The following is a 12457-nucleotide window of genomic DNA, read 5'->3' on the forward strand; positions in this document are numbered from 1 at the left end:
TAAAGGTTCCTGGATTTGTTGATTTACATTAGCCGATAATGAATAGGATGTATCCTTAATAATGATGGATACATTTGCATGGTTACATCATAATCATCATTATTACTATTGTTATTAGTAGTCGTTTTCAATCCCAAAATCCCTGTAATTATTCTCTGGAGTTTATTTTCAATATCTCTAGTCTCCTCCCAATCCTCAGGCAACCTGTTGCAGATAGGCGCTTTTTCCTGTCGCTCAGTGACTCTTTTGCTTTTGTGTATGTGTGTGTGTGAGTGAATATGAGGGCATGTCTGCTGTGTGAACGCACGAGGCCAAACACTAAAGAGCTGCTGCCCTCGCTCTGTCCTCGCACACACCACTCGGGTTTTACCGGGGAAACACGCGCACACTGAAGCCGCAGGATCGCGCAGTTTTTTCGGCTTGTGTTTACATCCCTGACGCAGAGATCAGCAGCACTGAAGCACCGCAGAGGAGCAGAGACTCACTGACAGGTAAGAGTTCACGCAATTGGAGGGCTTTGCGTTTTATTTATTACATTATATCAGTGTTGACAAGAAGTTAAAACAAAATAAAACAGTTTGGCACATTACATTGTTTTTATTATTACTATCTTAATCGTTTCTTCTTTTTTAGAAATTAATTTACAACCTTTTTGAGCCTAGACATAAATTATTAAGCTAATGTGTCAAGTATAATGCGTTATCAAAATCATGCATATGTAATTATTAATGAAAATAACATAAATTTGCTTTTATAGCCTATATACTAAATATGGTTATTGAAAGTCTTAATCGTGCAATTTGTTTATTAATTAATCTGAAACCTAGTCGTTCATAATTTTAAAATCTGGTATAGTCTAAATAGTGTGTATATATATATATATATATATATATATATATATATATATATATATATATATATATATATATATATATATATATATATATATATATATATATATATTTAGGTGCTTTAAAAACAAAACAAGAAGCAAATTATGTATCGGAAGAACATGTACTAATTTCCAAAGCAATATAAAATTATAATTTTTTTTTATGAGAGGATATATTTGCTTCATTTGAAGTGTGTTTTATATGTGTGTGTGCGCAGGCGCTCGGCGGGGCGGGATGGACTACAGTTATGATGCGGACCTGGAAGAGATGTGTCCGGTGTGCGGGGATAAAGTTTCTGGCTATCATTATGGTTTATTAACCTGCGAAAGCTGCAAGGTATTAAGTCAACCATTTAAAATATAGTTTAAGTTGCTTCGGGTTATCTAAAATGTCACGGCGTTATTCTATATTAACTGGATTTATTCGTTTGTTTTTAGCTACATGTTTAATTCAAAGCCTATGTTTATGTTATGAACGAATCAAATAGTATTTTTACCTTAAGTGTACAGAAAACTTGAATTTGAATATATAATTACACAAATAATCGAATCAAAAAGGCACAACTCCTAAAAAGAAAAGTTCTATTTTGGAATCGGTTCCACTTAGAACGTGTTCTGAATGTTTGAAAAACGTTCTATACATTTTTTAGAACGTTCACGATTAAGAAAATGCGATCTTAACTGAAGGATTATTACATGACATAGCTGCAATAAACAAATACATACATCAATTTGATTATTTTAATTATGTATTCGTTAATTTAAAACACAACGGCTTATGGAAATACATGTAATATTTAAAATAAATACTACCTTTTATTGTTACTAACGTCTTTTAATTCCGTATTTAAAGGGTTTCTTTAAAAGGACCGTACAGAATAACAAACGGTACACATGTGCAGAGAGTCAGGACTGTAAGATTGATAAAACCCAGAGGAAACGGTGTCCTTTCTGCCGCTTCCAGAAATGTCTCAACGTCGGGATGCGACTGGAAGGTGAGCGGATTCTCTTATTTAATCCCTGATTCAATTTAATAAAGAGAACTACATCATTAAGTAGGCTATATTACTAAATCAACAAATAGCCTGTTTTTAGAGGAATGCAATTGCTGCATTTGTAAATATTTCCGGATAAAATTAAGCTATGGTTTGGTTATGTTTTAATGTCTAGTTGTTTATTTATGTTGCATACTATCTTATAAAAAATCATATATATATATATATATATATATATATATATATATATATATATATATATATATATATATATATATATTGTATACTTTATACATTTCATAAAATTTAAATGATAATAATAATACATTTTATAAGCGCTACAACTGAGAAATCAAACATGCAAAGGATTCAACACAGAAAAATGATAAAATATAAACATAAGTATGATCAAGAATCTAAAAATGCAGTCTTAAAAATATGTTAAGATCTTAAAGCTAGGAAGCATTTCTTACAGAATAAGGGTAGCCTATATATTATATATCATTAGAAAAAACAAATATTGTGGTATGATTTATACATTTCCTTATTGTACAGCTGGCTGAAAATTGTTATATTGTAGGACATGTTGACCCTTTAAAAAAACGAATTAGAAATTAAATCGCTGCAGCTTGATTCATTTCAGATGTCGAAAAAAATCAGCCGTGAAAAAAAGAATGCAGTGTTTTTTGCAAGGTCGCTGTTATCTGCAGGCACCTTTGCGTTACCGGCTGCGCGCGCTTTGCTTCTGGATCAAGGTTAAGTATTCTTTTAAGCACGGCTCTATTTTTAATCGCTCAGGCTATCATGGTATTTTTAACTAGTTCGTGAGTTAATAGAAGGACGAATTTTAGAGAAACAGACAAGAAGCAACATTCACATGCTTGTCGAACTGGACCCGCCATTTCTTAAAAATAATGATAACAAAAGAAACAAAGAAACAAAACGGCGTTAAAAATTTATTTATTATTTATTTAGAGTTCCACAAATACCATTTTGTAATTAACATGTTTATTTACTTCAGAATACAATTTAATTTGAAGTATGCTATACTGGAAAGCCTTTCCCTCTGTTTATTATATAACATTATTTTATAACAACTGATATTCATAGTTTAAATATCAATATATTCAATCAATAAGTGATATTATTCATTGATTATTATACTTATTATTATGTTTGTTATACTTATTATATTTTTATTATATAATTAATTGGTATCACATGACCATTTACAGTCAGGGTATAATTCATTCATTAATTTCCCTTAGGGTTAGTCCCTTTATTCAACATGGGTCGCCACCTCAGAACTTATTAATCTTATAATAAAATGTATATCTTTATGTTTGTATAAACATTTTATTTAGTTTATTATTATCTGCATTACTTGTAGTATTTAAATTTTTTATTTTTTGTATATTTCAACATAGAAATCCTTAAAGATATGGAAGATATTGATACCTTTATTCTAAAATATAAAGGTTCTTATTAGCATCCAGTCAAAGTCAAAGTCAGCTTCATTGTCAATTCAACCACATGTACAGGACATACAGAGAATCGAAACTGCGTTACTCTCAGACCCTAGGTGCCTAACATATAATATCAATAATTTAAAAAAGAAATTACAATAAATACAATTACACATATAATATAATTTAAAAATATGTTACAAAAATTGTAAACAATATGATTGCACTTAAGGGCACATGGCAAAGAGTGCAAACCAGAGTTGTGCAGATTTAAAACAGTATACACTTTCAGAAATAAAGGTACAGGAGCTGTCACTGGGGCAGTACCTTTTCAAATGGTATGTTTGTACCTGGAGGGTCCATAGTGGTACTTTTAGGTACATGTGGATACTAATATGCACCTTTTAAGTAAGGTAGTATGATGTAACTAACTTGCAGATACAGGTTCAATGGTTCTATGAAGAACCTCTAATAAGCATGGGAACTTCTCATTCAGCAAATGGCTCTTCAGAAAAAAACACTTTACACTTAAAGGTTTATTTATTTATTATAATTTTGTACATTATTTATAGAGGTTTTTATGAAAACATAATACCAAATGGTGCATCATGCATGTGTTAACAAAATTATCTCAGTGTTATTACCTGATACCAAAAACAAAGTGCACCAAACCACTAGCAAACAATACAGCAATTATATAGCACCATCAAAAAAGATAATAATCTCTGCCAGACTAATGGAATAAGAAACAAAGTGGACATAGAAAAAGCAGGAGAAAAAAAATACAGAGACATTATTAACATATACATCTAAGGAAAGGGTCCTATATTTTATCATTCATCTTCTGTTTGCCGAATCTAGAGAACCATATCCAGCTTGAATGCAGAAACTATTTCAGCTAACCATTTAGAGGTTTATTTTATAGACAACCAAACAGTTCTTCTATGGCATTACTGTGAAAACCCCTTTTTAATTGTTCTTTCCTTTCTGGCATATGCATACACTGTAAAAAAAATCTGTTAAAAAACGGTCAAAAGACTAGCAACAGGGCTTCCTGAGAGATTCTGTTAAATTACAGAAAATAACTATTTTACAGAATTACGAGCAAAAACTAAAAATACAGAATATACTTTATGATCAAAAATTATTAAATTACAGTTTATCACTGTTGATAATTTGCATTTAAACTTTGAAAAAAAAAAGAACAAAAATGGTACTTAATGCAATTTTACTAGTTATTACTGCAATTATACAGATTATGGCTGTCATTTTTCAAATTATTACTATATATATATATATATAGGCTCAGTCTATTTATTAATCAGGGGTCACCACAGCGGAATGAACCACTAAATTATCCATCATATATTTTATGCAACGGATGCCCTTCCAGCTGCAACCCAGCACTGGGAAAACAGATTAATTTGTGTGATTTTTAAGATTATCACTGTAATTTTCAGGTTATTAATGCAATTATACAAATTAATTAATGTGATTATAATGATTATTACTGTAAGTATGCAGGTTATTACTGTATTACACACATTAATTATTGTGATTAAACAGAATAATTCATGTAATTATGCATTAAATCTTTAAATATTCCATACATTTTTCCACTTTCCAATAAAATATTCTAAAGTATGATTAAAAAAATCTTAGGTACAAATTATTGCTGTTGTCATAAAACACTGTAAATATAACTATAAAATATAATTTAGTTTAACAAATATTTTTTAGAATGTGTAAAAAACAAAAACAAATTTGCTTGAAAAAATAAAAAATTGTTATATATCTAATTCTTTCTTTCTTTCTTTCTTTCTTTCTTTCTTTCTTTCTTTCTTTCTTTCTTTCTTTCTTTCTTTCAAAAAAAAAAAACATATTTGGTCATGGTTTAACAACAAAAACAAGATTAGTGTCATGTAAGGATGCCTGCACAACAAAGTTGAGGATCTAATAGCAATTTATTAAGAGAATCGTCTTGCAATTAAAGGTTGAAACAGAAACAAACAGGTGCACAGATAATCCCAAGCTCAAAGGCGGCAAACAATGTAAAAGTAAAGGGGTAAAACTGTAATGCTCACTAAACAGTTTAAGACTCAGCAACGATGTGTCTGTGTTTGCTAAGTTTGTAGTCCTTGAAATCAGTCCAGATCTTCTGACTGTGTGTGTAATCAGTCAGAAATAGGAACCCGGGTGTGCGAGGTGCATGCCGGGAGTTGTAGTTTGTTAAAGTAGCGTGTGTAGTTTTCCAGCGATCCGCAGCCACTAGATTACTGGTGATTAATAATTAGCACAGCAATATTGTTAGAGTAGTAAAATAAACATTTTAAATTTTACAGTGCATGCATTATATGCAGCCTACAAACAATAGGCTATTATTTGACATTATTAACCGGACGTTAATCCTCATATAATTACTGTCTTCACTAAAAACAAATTGATAAAATTTTTGTTTCCCTATTTTTACAGGAATAATCTGTAAATAATAACGTAAAATGACGTGTTACTCTGAATATACAGAACATTTCCTTTAAAAAAACAAATAATTAAGCGTAATACTAAAATACAAGCATTAATAACTGTAAATTTAATGTTAAGCGTTTTTTATTTCATAAAATATCTGTAAAAAAGCAGGTTTTTCACTGTATAATGAAAAAACTGAAAAATTCTGTAAAAATACAGACAATTACCTGTAAAATAACGCTTATTTTTACAGTGTATATAGCATTATAAATAATGAACTATTTTATTTATGCAAGCAGCATACTGTTTTAATATTTGTTATATTGTATTATATTTGTTGTTTATTTAGTTCTTAATTATACAAAAATTTTTTCAATATACAGTTGAAGTCAGAATTATTAGCCCACCTTTGAATTTTATTTCTTTTTTAAATATTTCCCAAATTATGTTTAAAAGAGCAAGGAAATGTTCACAGTATGTCTGATAATGTTTTTTTTCTGGAGAAAGTCTTATTTGTTTTATTTCAGCTAGAGTAAAAGCAGCTTTTAATTTTTTAAACACAGTTTTAAGGACAAAATTATTAGCCCCTTTAAGCTATATATTTTTCCAATATATAGCTTAAAGTCTACAGAACAAACCATTATTAAACAATAACTTGCCTGATTACCCTAACCTGCCTAGTTAACCTAATTAACCTAGTTAAGCCTTTAAATGTCACTTTAAGCTGTATAGAAGTGTTTTGAAAAAATATATAGTAAAATAATATTTACTGTCATCATGACAAAGATAAAATAAATCAGTTATTAGAGGTGAGTTTTTAAAACTATTATGTCTAGACATGTGTTGAAAAAAAAATCTTCTCTCCGTTAAACAGAAATTGGGGAAAAGAATTAACAGGGGTCAAATAATTCTGACTTCTACTGAATATATTTGCTTTCAGTGTTCTATATTATTTATAATAATAATAATAATTTAATAACAATAAAATAATAAAAAGTTATGATGTATAATGTAATATATCATTGTTTGTGCTCACAGCTGTCCGTGCGGATAGGATGCGAGGAGGCCGCAACAAATTCGGCCCCATGTATAAGCGAGACCGGGCGTTAAAGCAGCAGAAGAAAGCTCTCATCCGGGCCAGTGGCTTAAAGATGGAAGCCACACCCCCTTTGCTGACGTCACCACAACCTGACTACACCTTCAGCACAGCTTTGTCTGTGCCAGCTCCGAAAAACACCCATCCGAACATCGTCACCTCTGTGGCACCCACCGATTACGAACGCAGCCTCTACGCATCCAGCTCCCTGAGTTTATCCGTCCCCATCCCGGCCCACACTCCTCTCCCAGCACAATACCCCTATCCAAATCTGCCCAGCCGTGCCATAAAGTCTGAGTATCCTGACCACTACACAAGCTCAGAGCATTACACCAGTGCCAGCTCCCCAGAGTCAGTGCCAGGCTACACGTATATCGAGCAAACACGGGTGTCCAGCAGCCCGCAGGTGGTGGCACCGGGTTTAACAGTGCCGCCTTTGGTTCTGGAGTTTGTTCGCTGTGAGCAGGATGAGCTCCAGGTGCAAAGCAAAATAAGCGCTCACCTGGCGCACCTGCAGCAGGAGCAGAACTCACGGAGCACGGCAGCCAATCAGGAGCAGAGCTCCCGCCTCGCAGCCAAACCCGAGCGGCTCAGCACATTTGGCCTCATGTGCCACATGGCCGACCAGACGCTCTTCTCTATCGTGGAGTGGGCACGAAGCTGCATCTTCTTTAAGGAGCTTAAGGTTAGTGTGAACACTGAATTCAAGGGTTGGCCAGTCCTAGAGCTGCACAATATATTGTTTCAGCATTGATATGGCAATCTGTTCATCTACAATAGTCACATCGTGAGATATGCAATGTTGAATCGGAATTATAGTTGACCAGGAGCTACAGAACACATGTGATTTGTAGAGTCACTGCTAAGTTTAACCATAATAGAGCAAAAGTTTGTCATTTGCATGTGCTGTTAAGGCCTGTAACTGAGCATTTTAAGAGAGTTTAAAACATTTCCGCAAAAAAAAATAGAATGTTTGGGGTGTAACAGATTAATTGCATTTAATTATTTATTTATTTATACAATATACACATTTTTTTTTTCTTATTTAGAATTTTTGTCCTTTTTCTAGTCCAAATATCTACATTTTAAAGCGCAAACAAGATTGATTTGCTTACCCTAATGGCAGATCATTTTGGTTATTTTAATTTAGCTCAAAAAGATAGCTCAAAACTTTGAGTTGTCTCTTCTGAAGGTGAAAACAATGAAATAGTTTTACTTGATCTAATTTTTTTTTTCATATTTGGACTAGAAACGAGACAATGCAAAATAAGAAAAGAGTTTTTGCATTGTTATTACTGTATTCAGTTGAAGTCAGAGTTATTTGATTTTTTTTTTCTTTTTGTAATATTTCCTAAAAAAATGTTTAACAGAGCAAAGAAATTTTCACAGTATGTCTGATAATGTTTTTTTTTTTTTTTTTTCTGGAGAATATCTTATTTGTTTTATTTCGGCTAGAATAAAAGCCGTTTTTTATAAAAAATAAAATAAAAATACACATTTTTAGGTCAAAATTACCCCCGGAAACCCCGGAAAAGCTGCAGAAAATGAATGAATGAAGGAGGTCAAAATTATCAGCGCCTTTAAGCAAATTTTTTGTTCCAATAGACTACAGAACAAACCACCATTATACAATAATTTGCCTAATTACCCTAACCTAGTCCAGCCTAGTCAACCTAATTAACTTAGTTAAACCTTTAAATGTCACTTTAAGCTGTTTTAAAGTGTCTTGATAAATATCTAGTGAAATATTATTTACTGTCATCATGACAAAGATAAAATAAATCAGTTATTAGAGATGAGTTATTAAAACTATTATGTTTAGAAATGTGTTGAAAAAATCTCTCCGTTAAACGGGGGCTAATAATTTAAAGGGCTAATAACTCTGAATTCAACTTTATGTTAGACTCCCTAGAAAACTGCCAAATAGAGCTATGAATCTTGAAACTGTGTTTATGTCACAATATTTATTGCAGAAAAATAAAGTATCGCAATATCAGACTTTTCCAATATTGTGCAGCCCAAACCCATATTCACTGCTTTTTTTTGGTAGACAGCTGAAGTGTTCTTTCATTGAAGGTCATTTGACAAAAAAATCTGTTGCTTTAAAACATTCATAAAGAGATTTAAAAAAAACATGAATTGAACATTGTAATTAGGGCTGCACGATATTGGAAAAATCTAACATTGTGATACTTTCTCCTTGTACGATATACAGTTGAAGTCAATTATTCACCCTCCTGTGAATTTTTTTTTTTTTTTCAAATATTTTCCTAATGATGTTTAACAGAGCAATGAATTTTTCACAGTATGTCTGATAATATTTTATCTTCTGGAGAAAGTCTTATTTGTTCTATTTTTGCTAGAATAAAAAGCAGTTTTTAATAAAAAACAAAAAACATTTTAAGGTCAATTTTTATCCACTTAAGCAATATTTTATTTTCAATAGTCTACAGAACTAACCATCCCTATACAACAGTGGTGTTCAAACTCAGTCCTGGAAGGCAGGTGTCCTGCATATTTTAGTTCAAACCCCAATTAAACCTGAACCAGCTAATCAAGCTTTTTCTAGGTCTACTAGAGACTTCCAGGCAGGTGTGTTGAAGGAAGTTGGAGCTAAATTCAGCTGGACACCGGCGCTCCAGGACTGAGTTTGGACACCCCTGCTATACAATGATTTGTCTCATCCCCCTAACTTGGCCAATTAACCTAGTTAAGCCTTTAAATGTCACTTTAAGCTGAATACTAGTATCTTGAAAAATATCTAGTAAAATATTCTTTACTGTCATCATGACAAAGATAAAATAAATCAGTTATTAAAACGATTATGTTTAGAAATGTGTTGAAAAAAAATCTTTTCTCCGTTAAAAAGAAAATGGAGGAAAATATATATACGGGGGCATAATAATTTAGGAGGGCTAATAATTCTGACTTCAACTGTATATTGCGATATGAAAACAGTTTCGCCAGATGACTTGTATATCTCTATTTGGAAAGTATTTAGAATCCTAGATTGATTGGGAGGAATCTGTAGGCGAGTGCATTTGCATAACATCTCATAAACAAAAGAAAAATATAGATAAATACAATAAAGGAAAAGTTACGATTGAAACAAAGTGTTTTATAGTTTTCCGTGTCTAACAGTATTCAGGTGCAGGGATTAAATAATAAAAATACAAATAATTCAATGCAATTAATCGTATTTAAAGTTACTAACAATACAATTTCTTATGCATGAATGCTTTCAAAACCCTCATACAGCCACAGGCCTCAAAAACACTTGCAAATGATCAATTATAATCCAGACTCAATACTGCAAGTCCTGCCATGTGACTATTGCGAATGATCACACATGCTGAAACGATATATTGTACAGCCCTAATTGTAATCCAAGATAACATGAATTTAACGATGTCATTTGGTCATGGAAGCTCAAGCATGCTTGCTTGATGCCTGAGAACCTATTATTGTAGTTAATCGTTTAGTTAACCAATTAATTAATTAGTTTGAATTCAACTAGAAATACACCAGCATTCTACTGCTACTCATCTGCCTGCCTGTACTGGAATCTTCCACAATCTGAAATATTGTTATGGCTTTTTATTCTCTTTTCTTCATCTGCTGTATGTAAAAGCACTGTAGAAATACAGATGAATTGAATTGAAATAATCATTCTAGAATCACAGGACACCTGTTAGCTACCAAAGAACCAATGAGGATTGAGCCTCAGCATGAACCAATGAGATATGAACCTCAGAAAAAACAATAGTGCAACAGTAAACATTTTTTTCTCGTTGAATATTATTTGCATGTTTAACATTACTTGAAATATAACATTTCTACAGATACAATTAAAGTATTTCAGAAGGTTTTAATCATTGTCACTTGCAATGCTTCATTACATGCAGCAATGCTTCATGGGATTGTAGTTCTTTACCTATTAGTCTTTGCACTTACTGGGATGTTTCACACTTTAATGTGGGTAATATATGGACAAACTGGGTTAAAAAGTCATTTAAATATTTAAAGCAGACGCTGAGTTTCCACATTATTCTTATTCTTTGAAAATTCTTCCCAAAAATAAATGGGGGTATTCATGAAAAAAAAAACGCTACACACGAGGGGCTAAAATATGCTCCATGAGTTTTAAGCTTTTCGCAAGAACAAGTAAAGATTGTTCTTTTCAAGTAGGTATAATTAGGCTACTTTTCCCAGATTGCTGTTTGCATCATATAAAGAGATCTTGTCTCTTCAGAAATCTTGGATAAAACCACTTGATACATATTTATATGTTGATCTCTATGAAAATTTTGAAGCAAGAATTTTGAGTGAGTAGACGTTTGTCGAAGGGACTGAAATCTGTCAGGTCTGATTAAAACTCTCTTCATTTGTGTTCCAAGCATGAAGGAAGATCTAAAAGGTTTAAAATGAAATGAGGGCAAGTAAATGATAATAGAACTGTATTTTAGGGGGTGTAACTACCCCTTTAATAACATTTCTTGGCATCATATTTCCTAAATGCTTCTTAGTAGATTTATTAGGTGTTTCTAAAATTGGAAAAAAATACCCAGAGAGTGTCTTGATATTGAAATGACATCTAATTGACTTCAAAAATGATCTCAAAAGGAAGTTTGATGTCTAGACTGTGACGTTTATTTGACATCCACACATTGATGACTTTTAGACCATCAGAAAAATGACACAAATTATTATAATAAAAGAAAGGTTTTATTCATCTGAAAGCTTCAAATACAAATAACACATTTAGATTTTGTGTCCCTACTATGCATGTAACCTACCTTGCTGTCAAAGGATAGTCCTGTTATTGAATGTTAGATACATATTTGATGTTGTTTTGACATCAAGGTATTCAATTTACATCCAATTGATGTGTGTTTTTGATTTATTCATTTTTTCACGTTGTCTTAACATCAAGTTGCCCATTGGGTAGTGTCTGTGTTGCTTCATCATGCAACTTTATTATTATTATTATTATTTACTTTGACAGTCATTTGTATGGTGCTGAAATATTTTATTGTCATAAATAGGAAAATTGCAGCAACAAAAGAATTCCCAGCTTCCTCTGATGCAGGTCACAACTGCTTATTTAATTCTCGGCTTATTCAATTCTCTCCTATTATTTTGTGTCTTATCCCGATTTCAAGGTCAGAATTATGACCAGAAAATGCAAATATGCAGCAAATGCTTTCTGCCACATCTGTGGGTGTTTTATCACATCCAGACACTGATAGAAAGTTGCAGATTTTCAGAAAAAAGCATGCATATAGAAGTCCCTTAAAGCGACATAAACTGTGTACATGTGCTTTTGTATGCATAGATGTAGGTAGACAGATTTTATTGATGTTTATATTGATATTTTTGAAGGCAGCATCATCAAATTAGGTAATATAAGGCTTTTTTTACACACACACAATATATATATATATATATATATATATATATATATATATATATATATATATATATATATATATATATATATATATATATGTATATATATATATATGTATATATATATATATAT

At 31.7% G+C, this 12457-nt stretch overlaps 1 protein-coding gene across 5 annotated transcripts in view; it reads left to right on the forward strand.

Annotated features, from left to right (window-relative positions):
* The first annotated feature begins 348 nt into the window (after positions 1-348).
* Positions 349-12457, forward strand: part of nr5a1b (nuclear receptor subfamily 5, group A, member 1b) — a 40972-nt gene continuing 28863 nt past the window's right edge. Inside the window, exons 1-5 of one of the 5 annotated variants that reach the window (XR_012396511.1) lie at positions 349-491; positions 1111-1229; positions 1746-1887; positions 6858-7833; positions 9558-11011. Coding sequence is in view for 2 of the 5 variants with exons in the window: in NM_212834.1 (NP_997999.1) it covers positions 1128-1229; positions 1746-1887; positions 6858-7600 (987 nt within the window). In the remaining 3 variants the exon portion in view is untranslated. 5 annotated transcript variants of the gene reach the window in all.

The sequence above is a fragment of the Danio rerio genome, chromosome 21 (genome assembly GCF_049306965.1).
Source record: "Danio rerio strain Tuebingen ecotype United States chromosome 21, GRCz12tu, whole genome shotgun sequence".
NCBI classification, from domain to species: Eukaryota; Metazoa; Chordata; class Actinopteri; order Cypriniformes; family Danionidae; genus Danio; species Danio rerio.